This window comes from Rhinoderma darwinii, chromosome 3, assembly GCF_050947455.1.
Source record: "Rhinoderma darwinii isolate aRhiDar2 chromosome 3, aRhiDar2.hap1, whole genome shotgun sequence".
NCBI classification, from domain to species: Eukaryota; Metazoa; Chordata; class Amphibia; order Anura; family Rhinodermatidae; genus Rhinoderma; species Rhinoderma darwinii.
The window spans coordinates 217,382,909-217,403,586 of NC_134689.1; the positions used below are offsets into that span (position 1 = coordinate 217,382,909).

Here is a 20,678-nt window from a genome sequence, read left to right on the forward strand (position 1 = left end):
AGTAGAACCACAGGAACCAGGCGACAAATTCAAAGGACAAGATAGGAGATAAATCTAGAAATAAGGCTGAGGTCAAGATCAGAGTCAGTGCCAGGAACAAAGTCAAATAGCAATAGGATTAATAGCCAAACAAAGGATATACCTTGATCTGCAGGTGAGTAGTGAAGGCTGAAGTCTCCTTTAAATAGGCCACCAGGACTGATGTTATCCAGGAGTGTTGGTCACACCGTCAACATCATGCTGTCGGACATACAAAGAAGAAAGGCTACAGCCCGGATCAGCAGGGCCGCGGTTTAAGATAGAAGTAGAAGAGGAGGCATCCGGTTGCCTAGGTCGGGGAGAAGCGCCACTGAAACCAAGTGAGGTGTGTAACATATACAATGGCATTTGTAGCCCATATTTAAAAATGTATATCGTGCGGTATAATGTTTTTGCAGGATGCCTCTGTGCGGAATAACCCAGCAGACTGCACTATTCCATACAGTTGAAAAAAAAGGTATACCAATGTACACCAGCCCTGACGGAGGCCAAAAGAACATTCTATTGGCCTCCGTCGGGAGATTCGTGGTCTTTGGATATGTTTGACATATGCACCGAGAGCTTACGCAGCGCAAATGCCAAGTGTGAATTTAGCCTAAGATGAAATGATGATATTAAAGTTAGAAAATATTCAGTGTTTAGGCCTCTAAGGGTACATTTACAGGGGGCCACAAAGAAAAAAACGTAATTTATTTACTGTATGGATGATATTACCCCCTATGTAATAGTACCCTGATTAGGGAGATGTTCATGATGGTCTCTCTGGCAATATATATATATTCCCTCATCATCAGTCAGTAGGAAGAGAATGAAATCAAAGAATGATTATATACTGACAATGAGCGCTACATGTGATATGTATTTTTAGGGTATATTCTCAAAGGTCGGATACCCTGTGGATTTACCGCAACAGATTAGCGTGCACAAACTCCGCAGTATTTACAGTATCAGCAGGTTAATTAGATTTTAATAAATCTTATCCACAAGCTGCAGCTAAAATTCGCACATAATTCTGCAGATATACTTTTTTTCCCATAAACTATATTGGAAGCATAAAATCTGTTGTAAAAATTGCAAGCTGTGTTACGTTGTGATTTTTGCAGCAATTTTGCTGCGATTCTGAGGTTCAAAGTGTAGCTACACAGTGTTTCCGCAGTTATAAGCGCAGCAAAAATACAATTTCTGTGATTTCTGTGACTGATTTACCTCCGGATTTTTGAGATTCCGCTGCAGATTTTCCATTGCGGAAAATTTGCCGCGCATCCGTGGGAACATGCCCTTATACTTATTAAATACAGTCTTGGATACTCATAAGTAAAAACAATATGGGCTATAAAATGAACACAACATCTAGACAACCAAGGGCTTTTTATTAAACAATATGTCAGTATTGATAAAGCAAATATGAGATATAATATGTCTCACAGCACAAATCCCTAAAAATAATTCTTCTTAACACTGGCAAAAAATATTGAAAAAACTATGTATAAAACATACCTACGTTGCACACAATATATATCTTTTCTAGTGGTAGAAATATTAATTGTGAGAAGAGCAAAAAAATTACTTTTAAAATGAGAAAATTAGATTTATTTAAAATAATAGGTTCTTTTTTTCAATAAATCATAAATATGTGTATATATAAAAAAACACAAATCTATAATCCACTTAATAACAAAATGTACACCAACTGCAACACAACTGTTTTTTATTTTATATATTTATATACAGTATATGTAAATATTCTGTATTTACTCCTCAGGTAAGTAGCAAGGCAAAAAATAAGCTGACATGATTGACATACGCTCCAGAAAAAGCCTCTGTAACCTGTGTATTCACACATGCAGGTTTTGTTGAGGGTTTTTTTCAGGCCGTTTTTGAAGCCAAAACCAGATGTGGATCACAAAGGGTGAGAAAGTATAAGGCCATGTTCAGACGTGGCGGAATTGCTGTTGAATTCCGCTGTGGACAGTCCGCAGTGGAATTCTGCAGCAGCCGTTTTTTACATTTGTTTCTATACATTTTAAGGAAACTTAGTTCAGACGTTGCGGAAAATAACTGTGTGGAAATTAGGCTGCAATGCAGAATTTCCCATCCGCAGCATGCACATTACATTGCGGAGAAGAAGCGGAATTTCACTGCGGATTTCAGCCTTTGCAATGCAAAAACTGAAATCTGTGGCAAGTCCGCTGTGATATCTGCAACGTCTGAATTACCTGTCAAATATGCAAATGTTGCTGCAGATTAGTTGTGTAATTACCCCGAATCTGCACTAACATTTACAGCGGAAACATTCTGCCACGTGTGAACGTGGCCTAAAGCACAGATTCTACTTCTCCTTTTATTTGAATCCACTCTTGATTTTGGCTTCAAAAATTGCATAAAAAAACCTGAACAACACCTGCACGTGTAAATATATCCTATCATAGTGTTTGTAAACTGGTCCTGTTCACACTAACGCCAACATATGGTAAAGTAGATTAACTGTAGTGAATGGCAGAACTAATGCACTATTATGCTTTCAATCTCTCATAAAGATTAATTCTAGAAATATGGGATTTACTTGTGAGTGCTATTTTACTAGTGTTACATTGTATTTTAATGCTAGTGTAAAGATAGGCTTAGTGGTATTCCCGGCATGGCTGCATGCAGATTTTCTCGTCACTATGGGTAAACTTGCTGGCACTGAGAACACTGCATCTGAATCCGACTTTACTTCAATTATAGTGGCAAAACAGAAAATTACAAAATACGGGGAGGTAGTAGGATTTGTATTTCATTTGTAATCCTGGATATCAAATATTATAGTTAAAATAGGTCTCAATGAATTTATGAAAGTACAAGGCACTAGCTTATGGGAAATCCATGGGAAAATGGCTGCCCACTAAGGAGGGAAGAGCAGTTACTGCATTCTTAGATTCAAATGTATGTATGGTTGTATATTTATACCGAGTAAATATACAGAGCTGACTGTGGTGCTAGCGGATAATAGCAGCTTCTTTTGCGCATAAGTCATATACAGTGGTGCTTGAAAGTTTGTGAACCCGTCTGAATTTTCTATATTTCTGCATAGTTTTGATGTAAAACGACATCAGATTTTCACACAAGTCCTACAAGTAGATAAAGAGAACCAAATTAAACAAATTATTTAAAAATATTAGACTTGGTCATTTATTTATTGAGCAAAATGATCCAATATCACATATCTGTGAGTGGCAAAAGTATGTGAACCCTTAGGATTAGCAGATAATTTGAAGATGAAATTACAGTCAGGTGTTTTCAATCAATGGACTGACAATCGGATGAGAGTGGGCAAACTGTTCTATTTAATCCCTTCCCTCCTGAGCCATTTTTTGGATTTTCACTTTTGCTTTTTCCTCCCCACCTTCCAAAAGCTATAATTTTTTTATTTTTCTGTATAAATAGCCATATGAGGACTTGTTTTCTGTGTGACATGTTGAAGTTTTTCATGGCACCATTTATTGTACTGCATAATGTACTGGGAAGCTGAAAAAAATTATATGTGGGGTAAAATGGGCAAAAAACAGCGTTTACGCACATTTTTGGGGGGGTTTTGTTTTTACGGCGTCCATCAGACGGTAAAAACTACATATTCACCTTATTCTACAGGTTGATATGATTACGGCGATACCAAATTGATATGTTTTGTTTTATGTTTTTTCACTTTTAAAACAATAAAACTATTTGCTAAATAAAAAAAATATTTTGTGTCGTTCGTGTGGATGTGGCCTAAGGCAGGGATTCAAAGGAGTACAAAGATGGCTGCCATAACATCCATTGTAAACGGCCGATCGTGCCGCGGGAGGGAACGTTGATTCTAACAATTTAACTGCCGCGGTGACGAATGACTGCGGCATTTAAGGTGTTAAACGGTTGGAATCAAAGTGATCTTTGATTCCGCCCGTTGCAGTGAAGTGTCGGCTGTATTAAACAGCCGTCACCTGCTGTGTATGGTGGGGGCTCAGCCCGTGAGCGCGCTCCATACTTCCCCTTAACCCCGTATCACGTACAGTTACGTGATAATGAGTTAAGGGGTTAAACGTTAACTTAACGTTCAATTTATGACATGTCATAGTGACATGTCAGAAGTTTTGATCTGTGGGGGTCCGAGCACTGCGACACCCGCCACTCGCTAAAACAAAGCAGCAGAAGCTCTCGTTTCTGTTCTGCTTTTTCTGGAAAACGATGTAGCGGTTTATGGACCATGGTAGTTTCATGGTATGGGCCTATTTTGCTGCATCTGGGCCAGGACGGCTTGTCATCATTAATGGAACAATGAATTCTAAATTATACCAGCAAATTCTGAGGGTAAAATCACACACAGAGTGTTGATTCAGTTTTTTGGTGAATTTTTCTGAACCAAAGTCAGAATTGGATCTAAAGAAAAATCTCAAGAGAATGTGGGTCATGCGGCAAAACAATGCACACAAGTCGTTGTACCAAAGAATGGTCAACAAAGAATCAATTTAAAGTTTTGGAATGGCAAAGTCAAAGTCCTGACCTTAATCCAAAAGAAATGTTGTAGAAGGACCTGAAGCAAGCCGTTTATGGGAGAAAACCCACCAGCATAACAGAGTTGAAGCTGTTTTATACAGAGGAATGGGCTAAAAACCAGATACTGGGAGCAAAGGTTCACATACTTTTGACACTCAAAGATATGTGAAATTGGATCATTTTCCTCAATAAAACAATGACCAAGTCTAATATTTTGGAATCATTTGTTTGGGGTGAGCAAATCAATTTGCCTGTTTCACTGTTTTGTTGATTCACTGGTTCATACAATACAATAGGAGAATCGAATCCCCTATTTTTCTCATCAATACGTCAAAAGCGAATCTCAAACCTGGTAATTCCTTAATGCATTCTAATTAGCGGAGTGTTAGCAAAACACAAATTGGGTGGAAAATGTCCTTACCGCTATCCAGAAGCCTAAACTTTACTCTATATATAATTATTTATTATTTTTTGTATCAGCCAAGTAATAAGGTTTCCTTGTGCATAAGGAGGGAAAGCTTATGGAGGAGGAGAGCACTGCTTGTAAAGGGTTAATCTGCTAGAGGAGAAGGATACAGCTGCTTGTAAAGCATTATTCTGCTAGAGGAGGACACAGCTGCTTGTAATCTCAGCCTCTCTTTACATACACACGGAGAAAGCAGCATCCACACACTGAGGAGAAAGTTGTGACAGGATTTTCCTTTGCTGCTGCTTCTTCTAGCCTCCTGCTCTGTAATACAGGACAATCATCTTACATTTCTGCTAATATAATAACATCCAGTATGAAGTAAGATAACAGCAGAGATCTTCACTGTACACATGCTGCACACTCAGAGTCTCCCCCCTCACAGAGGACTTTCCTAGCTTAGAAACAGGAAGTTTAACAGAGCAGTAAAAATCTTTGACTACTCATTGCTGTCCACTTCAGATGAAGTCGTCTCCTTTCTTAAAGGGCCAGAGCTTTTATCTCTAAATTAGAAAGAGCTTTTTTTTTTTTTCATTTTTCTAATTATATATATTTGAGAGAGGTTTTACATTTTGGTCTTCTATTACTTCAAGATGTTTCCCAGAAGTGATGGGTTATTTTTAAAGTTATAATAGGTTAGGTTGAGGTTGGGATTTAAAGAATAGATTTTGCCACCCAATGAGTCCCATGTTGGTCTCAGGTGCACATTTACACACAGGTTTCCTGGTGTTGATATAAATTAAAAATCAAAACAGTTAATTTTTAGCAATATGAATCTAAAACCATTAAATTCTGCAAAATGGAGGCTTCTCTCATGTTATCATTTACACACTAATTTCTTTGGTATGGGACAGAATTAAGCCATAAAGATTGTCCATTTACACACACCAGTTTAGACAGATACTTTTCTGATTGGGGGCCAATATTTAAGAATACAAACCCAACTTGTTTTTGTTTTGTTTTTTAAAACATACATATGCATATCCCTTCCCCCATACCTACCTATTACATTAGACTGGGTGCAAGGTTATACCGCAACTCAGGTCAACAAGGATGTAGCCAATTCTGTGCATTTCAATGTCCCCTACTGTAGTAACTACACCGCTTGCTGGACAATTAGGAATCTGTCTTTACATAGTGATAGGTCCCATTTTAGTTTTGTCCGGAATTTTGGCAACTACTTCTTTGGGACTTTATAATAAATAGAATGCACATTTTACTGTATCAATGTGCCCTTACAATTCACACACTAACAGCTTAGTGCTTAAAATCTTGAATGGAGCTTCATCTGAATGGAGCTGAGCCACAATACCAGACAATTCCCATGGACAAAAGTGGTGCTGTTCCTAGAGAAAAAAGTTAGCCCTTTTTTCTAATAATATACTACCAATATAGTTTTGGACCAAGTCATCCCCAACAACGTGCACATTCTCTCAGCCAAAGATTTTGCCGTGTAAACGGCCTAAGTTCTCATTGCTCCTTCTGAAACAAATGTATAGTTGTATTACATTTAATAATTATTAGATAATTATTGAATAATTATTAATAAAAACTTCCATAATCTGAAAAAAATGTTTTGTTTTCTATGGACCTTTTTTTTCTATTGTGGGAAACAAATTGATTCCTACCTCCTCCAGCAATAATATCTATTAGAAAGAATGTAAATCATTAAAAATTAACATTGTTTTCCATTTACATGTTGTTAAAAAAATTATCCAGTGAAGAGTTGACATTTGCTTATATACTATGGCCCCACCTGATGAACAAAGTGTATAGCAACGTGCACGTGTACACCTGGTGGACACACATGTTCAGTCACTCTCCCCACAGCCAGGTCTCTACATCCTGTGTACACTGCAGAGCAGCCAATATAATTAGATTTCAGTCCTGCTTGTCAGGGAAGGGGCAGAGCCTCCGCAGTAGCTTGGCAGTATAGCTGAGCTTTTTCTCAGCTTGTTAGGATTCAAAAGCTCTGTATCTGGAGAGCGGATATAAAGCCCTGCACATTCCCACTCAGCCTTTATTGTTTTATTTTATTATATTTTCATTGGTTTCTAAGGAAGTGATTACTGTGCATGTTACACAGTATATATCTTTACTACTCTGTATCCCATGTTATCTATCTGCATGGACAGTAAGAAGGGACTATATTGTCAGCTGCCAGAGGCGGAAGGAGACTGATTTTGCTCATAGCCCCTCCTCCAGCAGCTCAGATTAGCAGCAGCACCAAGGAGTACACATAGGAGCAAAAAAAATAAAAATAAGACTATAAGTATTTTTTATATGCTAGAAATGCTGCAATTTTTTTTAAAAATAGCTATTAACAGCATTTCTGGACATTTTCGAATGAAAATGATTCATGGAATAAAATTTGTTAAAGCAAAAATGGGTAGAAAAAAAAGTAATTTTTAGTGTTTTGGACTTGAAGATAATGGTTATTTCTATGCAACCAGTGTCAGGAGGTGAGAGGTTAAACAAAGGACACAGCATGCACAAGCAATGCACAATAAGCTTAACATCTTCAGCATCACTTGCTCGTCCTGAGTTGAACTTGAATTCTAAAATTTCACATATTCCATTTTTGGCAAAATACTCTGTCAGGTAATAAGGCAGCCGAGATTTTTACTTTGTTGTGATACTTGTTGTTTTCAGTGCCTTATTGATTTTCATTGGTACTGTATACTGATTTCTTCTTGTGATATGTTTTTTTCCTACAAAAAGTATTTGTTTTTACAGTCTGAAAGGCAAAATCTGGTCTTCATATATTTTGTGACCGTGAGGATTTCAGCTGTACAGATTCAAAACTGTGTTCTTTTTCCTGTAACAATAAAAAATATTGAGCACATGGTTACAATTAACTTGCATAAAGAAAATATATTACTTTATTTACTTGGATTATCTTAATTTTGATCTGATATAAAGGACTATGAAAGGGGTTGTTTCATAATGACAACCCCTGTTCATATGCCTGCTCAGGACCTCCTTCTAAGAGTCAAAACAATAGTGCTGCTATGTAAGAGCAGCACCTGGTCTGGCAGACCCACCTGTCCAATAATTTGAATAGATGCCTGCAACGGGTGCCGTAGTGGACATGAATGGCGAGACATTGCTCTCCCCAGGGGTAACATCTGATCTCTAGGAGTAGGGGAAGCCAGGCATGTATCAATCAGCTGAATGCCAGGCCGGCTTCCATTTAGGAAGGAGTCATCTTTATCAGACAATCCCTTTAAAGCACATTGGTCAGATAATTATTCTGCCCTGTTTGGTTTCAGCGTGCTGTCACTTATTAGTTAATGTTCTGTAGTTTAAGAGAAATGATAGCTTATAGCTGCAGCACGTGGCTGGCACCGAAGGTATGAGTCTAAGAATGTTCACATATTTAGGCCCCCTACCTCCCGTCAGGGTTGCCAACCGTCCGTAAATTTATGGACAGTCTGCAAAAACAGGTGTTTTTTTCTGCCATCCACAGTGTCCGGCAGAAAAAAGCACCGTCCTGGATTTTTCTGCAGTCTCCCGCAATTTTGCACTGCGCATGTGCCAAAATGTACATATGCAGTGCAAAGGAATAGTAGGCTGTGGCCAGGCATATTTTCAGATTCCGCAGAATCTGAAAATATGCAGGCCGGCCGCTGCCAAGTGAGGTCGGTGTCGGGAGTGGACCAATCCAGTCACCTGACATGAGGTCAGGTGACTCAGGTCAGGTGACTGGACTGGTCCAGTCCTGTGCCGTCACCGACCCCAGTCAAAAGTGATCCTCCATGGCTCCGCTTCGCTTCATGACCATCTCCTCCTACTGGGTCGTGGAAGGCAGAGCGGAGAGTGGTAGCGGTAGGCTACCGCTCTCTGCTCTGTTTGCACTAAGTACAAGGGAAGGGGGGGAACTGTGTGGCGCTACTTACAAGGGAACGGGGGGCACTACTTACAAGGGAAGGGGGCGCTATCTAGAAAGGGGGCTGTGTGTTGTTATCTACATGGGGGGCTATGTGTGGCACTATCTACAAGGGGGGGCTGTGTGTGGCTATCTACAAGGAGGACATGTGTGGCGCTATCCACAACGGGGAGCTGTGTGATGCTATCTACAAGGGGGAGCAGTGTGGTGCTATCTACAAGGGGGGCTGTGTGGCGCTATCTACAAAGGGGAGAAGTGTGGCGTTATCTACAAGGGGGATTTGTGGCTATCTACAAGGGGGAGCTGTGTGGCGCCATCTACAACGGGGAGCTGTGTGTGGTGTTATCTGCAGGGGGCACGGTTACCGATTGGGCACTTTATTGTGTTGAGCACTAAGGGATCATTATTACCATTGGATCACTGGATAACAAGTTTGTTTAGAGAATGGGGTATAGGTGTGGAGGATGCTGGAAAAGCGAGAAACCAACATGTCTCTGTCAAATTCTGCAGAGATGAGTCGTGGCTGGAATAAGTCGTCACAGTGGTCTGGGCCGGGTGCAGAAAAAAAGGGAAAGTGAACGACTAATCAGAGAAAACATCACCTAAGTTAGCGGGGGAAAGCTACAAGCGGAGCTGTGCCGCTTGATTGGTGAGTCACTCCTAGCACACTGCACAGTGAACAGGCAATGATTTTGTAATGTGTCCGTAAAAATTTTGGCCTGTCCGTGAATTTTAGCTCAGTTGTCCAGATATTTCTGAAGTGGAGGTTGGCAACCCTGCCTCCCGTACTCGAGTTGCCGAATGACACTTTTCTCCCTATGCACAGTAATGGGGAGAAAAGTGTCAATAAGCAGATGGAGAGCCGGGATAGCGTGAATATATAAATATACATGAACTTATACATGCGGTGCTGGTCGTGCGAAGCAAGTATAACTTCTATACACTCAGTTACTTAACATTAACTGATATTTAACATTACACTAATATCAGCCTGTCTGTCATTTCTTTATGCAGTCCTCATGCGGGGCAGAAGAAATATCTGACCAATCCGTTTAAGTGTTTTCTACACACATCTCTGAATTTTGAAAATAAAAATAAACACTTAAAATAAAAAAGTGTAGCACCATTTATGATTACTAAGTGTAGATGCAAAACGTTATCTTTCAAATTTTATGGTGCATTTTTTAGCGTACTAAATTACGTTCATATATGTCCTTTTGAAACCAGATCTGTCAGCTTAATTTGCTGTCCTATGTAAAAATAATTGTGCTGTCTGGTGACTAAGTATGCACAGCATACAGTGAAGGAAATAAGTATTTGATTCCTTGCTGATTTTGTAAGTTTGCCCACTGTCAAAGACATGAACAGTCTAGAATTTCTAGGCTAGGTTAATTTTACCAGTGAGAGATAGATTATATAAAAAAAAAAAAAAGAAAATCCCATTGTCAAAATTATATATATTTATTTGCATTTTGCACAGAGAAATAAATATTTGATCCCTTTGGCAAACAAGACTTAATACTTGGTGGCAAAACCCTTGTTGGCAAATACAGCAGTCAGACGTTTTTTGTAGTTGATGATTAGATGGAATTTTGGCCCACTCCTCTTTGCAGATCATCTGTAAATCATTAAGATTTTGAGGCTGTCGCTTGGCAACTTGGATCTTCAGCTCCCTACATAAATTTTCGATGGGATAAGGTCTGGAGACTGGCTAGGCCACTCCATGACCTTAATGTGCTTCTTTTTGAGCCACTCCTTTGTTGCCTTGACTGTATGTTTCGTGTCATTGTCATGCTGGAAGACCCAGCCACGAGCCATTTTTAATGTCCTGGTGGAGGGAAGGAGGTTGTCACTCAGGATTTGACGGTACATGGCTCCATCCATTCTCCCATTGATGCGGTGAAGTAGTCCTGTGCCCTTAGCAGAGAAACACCCCCAAAACATAATGTTTCCACCTCCATGCTTGACAGTGGGGACGGTGTTCTTTGGGTCATAGGCAGCATTTCTCTTTCTCCAAACACGGCGAGTTGAGTTAATGCCAAAGAGCTAAATTTTAGTCTCATCTGACCACAGCACCTTCTCCCAATCACTCTCAGAATTATCCAGATGTTCATTTGCAAACTTCAGACTGGCCTGTACATGTGCCTTCTTGAGCAGGGGGACCTTGCGGGCACTGCAGGATTTTAATCCATTACGGCGTAATGTGTTACCAATGGTTTTCTTGGTGACTGTGGTCCCAGCTGCCTTGAGATCATTAACAAGTTCCCCCCATGTAGTTTTCGGCTGAGCTCTCACCTTCCTCAGGATCAAGGATACCCCACGAGGTGAGATTTTGCATGGAGCCCCAGATCGATGTCGATTGACAGTCATCTTGTATGTCTTCCATTTTTTTACTATTGTCTCCTTCTCACCCAGCGTCTTACTTATGGTTTTGTAGCCCATACCAGCCTTGTGCAGGTCTATGATCTTGTCCCTGACATCCTTAGGGTATGTTCACACGGCGGGGGTCCGTAACGGCTGAAATTACGGGGATGTTTCAGCCTGAAAACATCCCCGTAATTTCAGCCATACCGGCATGTGCAGGCGCTTGAACGCCGCGTCAATTACGGCCGTAATTAGCGCTGCTATTCATTGGAGTCAATGAATAGCGGCTCAAATTACGGCCAAAGAAGTGACAGGTCACTTCTTCTACGCGGGCGTCTATTTACGCGCCGTCATTTGACAGCGGCGCGTAAATATACGCCTCGTGTGAACAGACAAACGTCTGCCCATTGCTTTCAATGGGCAGATGTTTGTCAGCGCTATTGAGGCGCTATTTTCAGACGTAATTCGGGGCAAAAACGCCCGAATTACGTCCGTAAATAGGCCGTGTGAACATACCCTTAGAAAGCACTTTGGTCTTGCCCATGTTGTAGAGGTTAGAGTCAGACTGATTAATTGAGTCTGTGGACAGGAGTCTTTTATACAGGTGACCATTTAAGACAGCTGTCTTTAATGCAGGCACCAAGTTGATTTGGAGCGTGTAACTGGTCTGGAGGAGGCTGAACTCTTAATGGTTGGTAGGGGATCAAATACTTATTTCTCTGTGCACAATGCAAATAAATATATATAATTTTGACTGTGATTTTCTTTTTTTTTTTTTTTATATAATCTATCTCTCACAGGTAAAATTAACCTAGCCTAAAAATTCTAGACTGTTCATGTCTTTGACAGTGGGCAAAGTTACAAAATCAGCAAGGGATCAAATACTTATTTCCTTCACTGTATATGCATGTATACAAAGCGACCTGTCAATCACCGCAGAGGGAGGCGGGGGAGCTCTCCCGTGATGAATGCAGGAAACTCATAACTATAAAGCCTTATTCACACGGCCGTGTTCGGTCCATGATATATGGACCGCATGTCGACTGCATTTCCCGGACCATGGCCGTGTGAATTAGGCCTAAGTCCATGATATTCTTTCAGCACTCTTATTAGCCAATAGGCAGAACATTTTTTTGTAGCTCTAATATTTTGCATAGATTAACTTTAATAACAAGATGAAGAGAAAAATGCTCGGCACTCACCCCTTTAGACCTTCGAATGCATTCAACAAATGTTGAGGCAGGTAAAAACAGGAGACAAGCACATAGAAGTCGGCCTACGGCCGTTTCACATCCTCCAGGCCTTGAGGAAACCTCTGGGGGACGTGAGACGGCCGTAGGCCGACTGCTTTTTGCTTGTCTCTTGTTTTTACCTGCTTCAACATTCGTTGAATAAAAAGTTGCGTTTGAAGCTCTAAAGGGGTGACTGCCATGCAGATTTCTCTTCAACTTGTTATTATATTCAGAGTTGACACTATGCACGCACAGAGCACCACCCGAGTGGCGGCTATAGAACCACAGATCGCAGAAGCACAGTGATCCGTAATTATTGCCATGGCGTGGAGAAATGCAGACCATAAATTCTCTTATTGTGTGGAAAGATTCACTTTAAGCATTGTATACATATAGAAAAGTGTGTGTAAGACAAAGTATATGTTGTGCCTGTTGCTACTAACCATGTTATTACTTTTTATTTTAAAAGTCAGTCACCCAACACCTCCCACTAATGCTGGAGGCCCTGTCTGGCCAACATTGACCATTCACTAAGCTGATATTAATCAATATTGGAAAACTGGTGTAAATAAATAGAGCCTTACCTTTGTTGCAAGTGACTTCAGTTTTTCCAACAATGACTGTTTATTGGAATACACCACATCATCCTCATTGTCTTCTCCTTCCATTATAGCACAGCTGTCTGGAGCAGGAAGCTCACACTCCTTTGAATTAGCGGTCATAAAAAGCTTAGAGTACTTGTATTCTAACCTGTAAATAAAGCATGTTATCAACGTAAATGTTTATGCAAAGGCAAATACAACTCCCATTGTGCTCTCCCATTTTGTAAATATACTCTGTGGCAATAAACTAACAAAAAGACAGCTGCACATTCAATATTTTAGATGCTATTTGCAAATAAAGATGCATGTTTCCATATTTCTCAAAATTATAATGATTTGGTTGACTTCTTAATTTTCCTAAAATTAGTAAAAAGATTATAGAGCAGATTTACTAAGAGTGGCGTCCACAGCAGTGAGATGCAACAGATTTAATAAGAGACGCACACCTCTTAATGAATCTGTCGCATTATTCGCATCATCAGTAATAAAATACAAAATAGTCACCTCACTGCTCCTCTTCGCTTCTCCCCAACGGAACCCCTCAGGCTCTCCCTACAGGGCTGCTCATACAAGGTACTAACGCCGAGCAGCATCAGGGCATCATATGCGATGCAGCACTCAATGTTATCACTGCTGCGTCACATACGATATACTGCCACTGTTTTGTCTCAGGCTCTTGTATGAGCAGTATGCTAAGGGAACCTGAGGGGATCAGGAGGGGAGAAGCCAAGTGGAGTGGTGAGGTGAATGTGTAATTATTTTTTCTCTATTGTCCGATGGTGGGTAGGTAGTCTGATGGGGGGGGGGGGGTAGTCTGATCGTGGGGGGAAAGGTACAGAGAACTGGCGTAGAAAGGTTAATGAATTCCCCCTATATGTACAGTACACCTATATGTGAATATAGGTAGACAACAACAGAGGGTATACTATTGTATACTTACTTTTGATTTTTCTTCCAGAAGTAGCAGGTCAGTGCTATAAGAAGAACTGCTGCAAAGGCACCCACCCCAGCTCCCACTTTCAGCCAGAAGTCGATTGATTCACACGCTGCTGTTCTTTTTTCTGGAAGGGAGACCCCTCGCATGCAGAGTTTGGGCTCATTCCAAACATAATGTGTTTCCTATAATATAAAATTTAAAACACATCAAATATTATTTACCAAGTCTGTCATAAGTAACAAACTTAAAACTTTCATCTTTCCATTCCTGTTTCTTTAAAGCATTCATTCATAAGTAGTTTAATTGAAATTAGCTGAATAGTTGTCTAGGATGCACAGGAAGTCTGATCAGTGGCTCAGGCTGCTGCTCTGTCCCTCCCTCATGCTTTAAACTGCAGCTATGTGCTTTAAATTGCTGCTGTGTATAAGCACAAGGCCAGTACCATCACCATGAAGTTAGAGCATGGAGAGCTGATTTCCCGTAAAGTAAGAATACAATGTTCATGAACTTATGAGAAAAAGATAATCTCAGTAAGTTGGGAGACTGGAGTTCTACTTTAATTTAATTATTACTCCAGATGAACACCTGACATAATAAAAAAAGAGTTAGGGGGTCCTAAATCTGTATGTATACATGGACTCCGAATCAATTGACATTTTTTAAATGTTGGTGGAACTGCTCTTAAATGTATAGTTTTCATTCCGTTTTCAAATCATATACAAATGCCCAAAATGGGGAGAAGCACAAAAAAGACTAAAAAATAAAACTGCTTACAAGCTATTCATTTTATAGCTGGCAAACAGCTATTTTAAGACGTAAAGTTTGATAGCTTGTGAACATGATCTATACATAGCATGATAACGTGTAAAGTTCCCAGTGTGTTATCCTCAAGTCATTTTAAATAAAGAAGAACATCCAAGTGACAAAGAAAGTGATGTCTTATAGTAGAGGTGTAGTCCAGCAAAGAGCACTCCAAACATGGAAAATGATGATGATCCACTGATGTTTCAAACCAGGTGGTGACATTCCGTACATGCAAAATGACATAGCACATTAACAATATGTTCGATAAATACCTGGTGACTATTTTTACAAGCTCCTTCTATTTTCTGGTAGTCATTTTCTGTACAAAGGGGGCACGCTTCTGCTGTCTCCCACAGAAAATAAAAATTGCACCCGTCACAAGTACCTGCAGGACATGGTCTGAAAAAGAGAAGCAAAAGAATAAAATAATAATAATAATAATAATAATAATACTTTGCTACCTTTTGTGTAAAATGTTATAATAAATAATCTCTTAATCTTATGGTTAGTGTTGTGTTGCGATCTTATTACAATTGCTATTCAGTTACTAGTTTTGCAAAGTGTCTGTATGTAAACTTACCAAAAATAGGACGCTAAATGTGTACTTTCAACAAGGGAACCCTAAAAGATGTCCATAAAGTACTCACCATGCACCTAGTATGTAGCCCCTAAACTTGAGTTTGGGCGACTGTATATTGCTTCCACTAGCTGATAAATTTCCTGGATGGCACAGCTTGAGGAAGACCCTTTCTATCAGCGCTCAGCAAAACTGCATCACTGATATAACTCAGAGCCTTTAGGAGCAGCATATAGCCGCAAAGTCCAGCTTGGAAGCTTATACTGGGTACACATAGTGCCTACTAGGTTAACCCTTAATTTAAGGGTCATTTTATAGATGCCCCTGTCGCATGCCGATGTACTTTAAGAATTATTCTCAATTGCTGGGCACGGTCATTAAATTTGTAACATTTAACATAAAATGACTAATGACTATGGCTGTAAAAAAAAAATCATGTGGTGCAATGCAAAAGATGCAGTTGTTTTTGCAATGATCTGAAAAATTTTCCATGGGAAAACTGTTTAGATTGTAGCAAAATGCCCTGCTTGCATTTTTTTTTTTAATCAGAGGTCCAAATGAAATAATATTAGCAAGGAGTCTATTGGTACCTTTAGGTTATGTTCACATGCAGTGACCAAAAACTTCTGAAAATACAGAGCTGTTTTCAAGGGCAAACAGCTCCGTATTTTCAGAAGTTTTTTAAGCCACTCCCGATTTTCGGGGCGTTTTTTACGGCCGTTTTTGGAGCGGTTTTCAATAGAGTCAATGAAAAACGCCTCCAAAAACGTCCCAAGAAGTGTCTTGCAGTTCTTTTGACGAGCCGTCATTTTATGCGCCGTATTTTGACAGCATCGGCACCAGAGGCTACAGTTGATTCTGCAGCAGCATCAGCGTTTGCAGGTAAGTAGCTACATCGACTTACCTGCAAACGCCGATGCTGCTGCAGAATCATCTGTAGCCTCTGGTGCCGATGTGTCCTCGCTCGTCTGACACGATGCAGGACCTGGGGAAGTGACGTCACAGCGTGATCTGCCAGAAGCTGGGCGTTCTGAAGAGAAGTGGATGATACTTCTCGTCAGAACGCCCAGCTAGTAAAAGAAGTAAAAACGCCCCGATGTACGCACATAATACACGCCCAGTTGTACTTTTACTTTTCAAGACGCCCAGTTGTACTTTTGCAAGCCTCATTTGCATAAATACAAAAATGGTCATAACTTGGCCAAAAATGCTCGTTTTTAAAAAATAAAAACGTTACTGTAATCTACATTGCAGCGCCTATCTGCTGCAATAGCAGATAGGGGTTGCAAAATCTGGTGACAGAGCCTCTTTAACACCACTTTGTTTTCTTTAATCCCTTGCGGTCTTTCACTCTGCCATTATGCATTTAAGCAAAAAAAGACAAAAGTATTGTAGGTATGATACCTTTATTGGCTAACCATAAAGATTATGTACGCAAGCTTACAGAGCAAAAAGGCTCATTCTTCAGAAGAGCTTACAAATGAATGACTTAGGCTTCGATCACATCTGCATCAGTCGACTACGGTATTCATTCCATCAAAACGATGGAACCCTTGCACAACTGAGACAAACGGAAACCATTTGCAAGGGATCCGTCACCATTGAGATCAATGGTGATGCAGTTTCAGTCAAGGCTCCGTTCTGACGGGAAGCTCTGACAGAACGTCAGAACGGGACCCTGACGCAGATGTGAATGAAGCCTAAGTCATTCATTTGTAAATTTGCCTGAAGAAGGAGCCTGTGTGCTCTGAAAGCTTTCAAACATAATTTTTCTGGTTGGTTAGCCAATAAAGGTATCATACATATAATACTTTTGTCTTTTTTGACACAAAAGTATTTGAAATAACAGTAAAAAATAAATAAATATATGTGTGTGTGTGTGTGTGTGTGTGTGTGTGTGTGTGTGTGTGTGTGTATATATATATATATATGTATATATATATATATATATACACACACACTACCGTTCAAAAGTTTGGGGTCACCCAGACAATTTTGTGTTTTCCATGAAAATTCACACTTATATTTATCAAATGAGTTGCAAAATGACTAGAAAATATAGTCAAGACATTGACAAGGTTAGAAATAATGATTTTTATTTGAAATAATAATTTTCTCCTTCAAACTTTGCTTACGTCAAAGAATGCTCCATTTGCAGCAATTATAGCATTGCAGACCTTTGGCACTCTAGCTGTTAATTTGCTGAGGTAATCGGGAGAAATTTCACCCCATGCTTCCAGAAGGCCCTCCCACAAGTTGGATTGGCTTGATGGGCACTTCTTGCGTACCATACGGTCAAGATGCTCCCACAACAGCTCTATGGGGTTGAGATCTGGTGACTGCGCTGGCCACTCCATTACAGATAGAATACCAGCTGCCTGCTTCTTCCCTAAATAGTTCTTGCATAATTTGGAGGTGTGCTTTGGGTCATTGTCCTGTTGTAGGATGAAATTGGCTCCAATCAAGTTCTGTCCACAGGGTATTGCATGGCGTTGCAAAATGGAGTGATAGCCTTCCTTATTCAAAATCCCTTTTACATTGTACAAATCTCCCACTTTACCAGCACCAAAGCAACCCCAAACCATCACATTACCTCCACCATGCTTGACAGATGGCGTCAGGCACTCTTCCAGCATCTTTTCAGTTGATCTGCGTCTCACGAATGTTCTTCTGTGTGATCCAAACACCTTAAACTTCGATTCGTCTGTCCATAACACTTTTTTCCATTCTTCCTCTGTCTAATGTCTGTGTGCTTTTGCCCATATTAATCTTTTCCTTTTATTAGCCAGTCTCAGATATAGCTTTTTCTTTGCCACTCTGCCCTGAAGGCCAGCATCCCGGAGTCGCCTCTTCAATGTAGACGTTGACACTGGTGTTTTGCGGGTACTATTTAATGAAGCTGCCAGTTGAGGACCTGTGAGGCGTCTATTTCTCAAACTAGAGACTCTAATGTACTTGTCTTGTTGCTCAGTTGTGCAGTGGGGCCTCCCACTTCTCTTTCTACTCTGGTTAGAGCCTGTTTGTGCTGTCCTCTGAAGGGAGTAGAACACACCGTTGTAGGAAATCTTCAGTTTCTTGGCAAATTCTCGCATGGAATAGCCTTCATTTCTAAGAACAAGAATAGACTGTCGAGTTTCACATGAAAGCTCTCTTTTTCTATCCATTTGGAGAGTTTAATCGAACCCACAAATGTAATGCTTCAGATATATATACACTACCATTCAAAAGTTTAGGGTCACTTAGAAATTTCCTTATTTTTGAAAGAAAAGCACAGTTTTTTTCAATGAAGATAACATTAAATTAATCAGAAATACACTCTATACATTGTTAATGTGCTAAATGACTATTCTAGCTGCAAACGTCTGTTTTTTAATGCAATATCTACATAGATGTATAGAGGCCCATTTCCAGCAACCATCACTCCAGTGTTCTAATGGTATATTGTGTTTGCTAACTGTGTTAGAAGGCTAATGGATGATTAGAAAATACTTGAAAACCCTTGTGCAATTATGGTAGCACTGCTGTAAATAGTTTTGCTGTTTAGAGGAGCTATAAAACTGACCTTCCTTTGAGCTAGTTGAGAATCTGGAGAATTACATTTGTGGGTTTGATTAAACTCTCCAAATGGCTAGAAAAAGAGAGCTTTCATTTGAAACTCGACAGTCTATTCTTGTTCTTAGAAATGAAGGCTATTCCATGCGAGTATTTGCCAAGAACCTGAAGATTTCCTACAACGGTGTGTACTACTCCCTTCAGAGGACAGCACAACCAGGCTCTAACCAGAGTAGAAAGAGAAGTGGGAGGCCCCGCTGCACAACTGAGCAACAAGACAAGTACATTAGAGTCTCTAGTTTGAGAAATAGACGCCTCACAGGTCCTCAACTGGCAGCTTCATTAAATAGTACCTGCAAAACCCCAGTGTCAACGTCTACAGTGAAGAGGCGACTCCGGAATGCTGGCCTTCTGGGCAGAGTGGCAAAGAAAAAGCCATATCTGAGACTGGCTAATAAAAGGAAAAGATTAATATGGGCAAAAGCACACAGACATTAGACAGAGGAAGAATGGAAAAAAGTGTTATGGACAGACGAATCAAAGTTTGAGGTGTTTGGGTCACACAGAAGAAAATTTCTGAGATGCAGAACAACTGAAAAGATGCTGGAAGAGTGCCTAACGCCATCTGTCAAGCATGGTGGAGGTAATGTGATGGTCTGGGGTTGCTTTGGTGCTGGTAAAGTGTGAGATTTGTACAAGGTAAAAGGGATTTTGAATAAGGAAGGCTATCACTCCATTTTGCAATGCCATGCCATACCCTGTGGACAGCGCTTGATTGAAGCCAATTTCATCCTACAACAGGACAATGACCCAAAGCACACCTCCAAATTATGCAAGAACTATTTAGGGAAGAAGCAGGAAGCTGGTATTCTATCTGTAATGGAGTGGCCAGCGCAGTCACCAGATCTCAACCCCATAGAGCTGTTGTGGGAGCAGCTTGACCGTATGGTACGCAAGAAGTGCCCATCAAGCCAATCCAACTTGTGGGAGGGGCTTCTGGAAGCATGGGGTGATATTTCTCCCGATTACCTCAGCAAATTAACAGCTAGAGTGCCAAAGTTCTGCAATGCTGTAATTGCTGCAAATGGAGCATTCTTTGACGAAAGCAAAGTTTGAAGGAGAAAATTATTATTTCAAATAAAAATCATTATTTCTAACCTTGTCAATGTCTTGACTATATTTTCTAGTCAATTTGCAACTCATTTGATAAATATAAGTGTGAGTCTTCATGGAAAACACAAAATTACTCTGGGTGACCCCAACCTTTTGAACGGTAGTGTATATATATATATATATATATATATATATATATATATATATCAGTGTGATTGGTGCAACTTTCCAAATACATTTTATTAAAAATTATTTTAACTTTTTGAGATACAGCTGCTTTGTATCCTGTATACAGAGCAGCTGTATCTAGCTCTGAAACCTGTATCCGTCAGGTCAGCGGCACTGACGGGTTCAGTGACAGCATGTCCTGGGTGTCTCTGACACGCAGTATTGAGCTGTTACCGATCACATCTAAGTTCATAACTTAGATGTGATAGATTACAGGTGGATCCTACGTGGACCCGCTGACAATGAACACAAGCACAATGTTATGAACCTAAAAATTTGATAGTAAGATGCTAATTTTTAATGCAAACTCACAGTAAAAATCTGCAACACATATGCCACATTTGAAAGTGTTCAAAGACA

General features: G+C 40.1%; 1 protein-coding gene across 1 annotated transcript in view; it reads right to left on the reverse strand.

The window, feature by feature from the left end:
* Positions 1–1,410: 1,410 nt before the first annotated feature.
* Positions 1,411–20,678, reverse strand: part of ELAPOR2 (endosome-lysosome associated apoptosis and autophagy regulator family member 2) — a 93,120-nt gene continuing 73,852 nt past the window's right edge. The window contains exons 19-22 of the mRNA XM_075857370.1: positions 15,121–15,247; positions 14,048–14,226; positions 13,090–13,255; positions 1,411–7,838 (exon numbers count right to left, since the gene is read on the reverse strand). Of these exons, the coding sequence (XP_075713485.1) occupies positions 7,779–7,838; positions 13,090–13,255; positions 14,048–14,226; positions 15,121–15,247 (532 nt within the window). The 3' untranslated portion in view covers positions 1,411–7,778. The remainder of the gene's footprint in view (positions 7,839–13,089; positions 13,256–14,047; positions 14,227–15,120; positions 15,248–20,678) is intronic.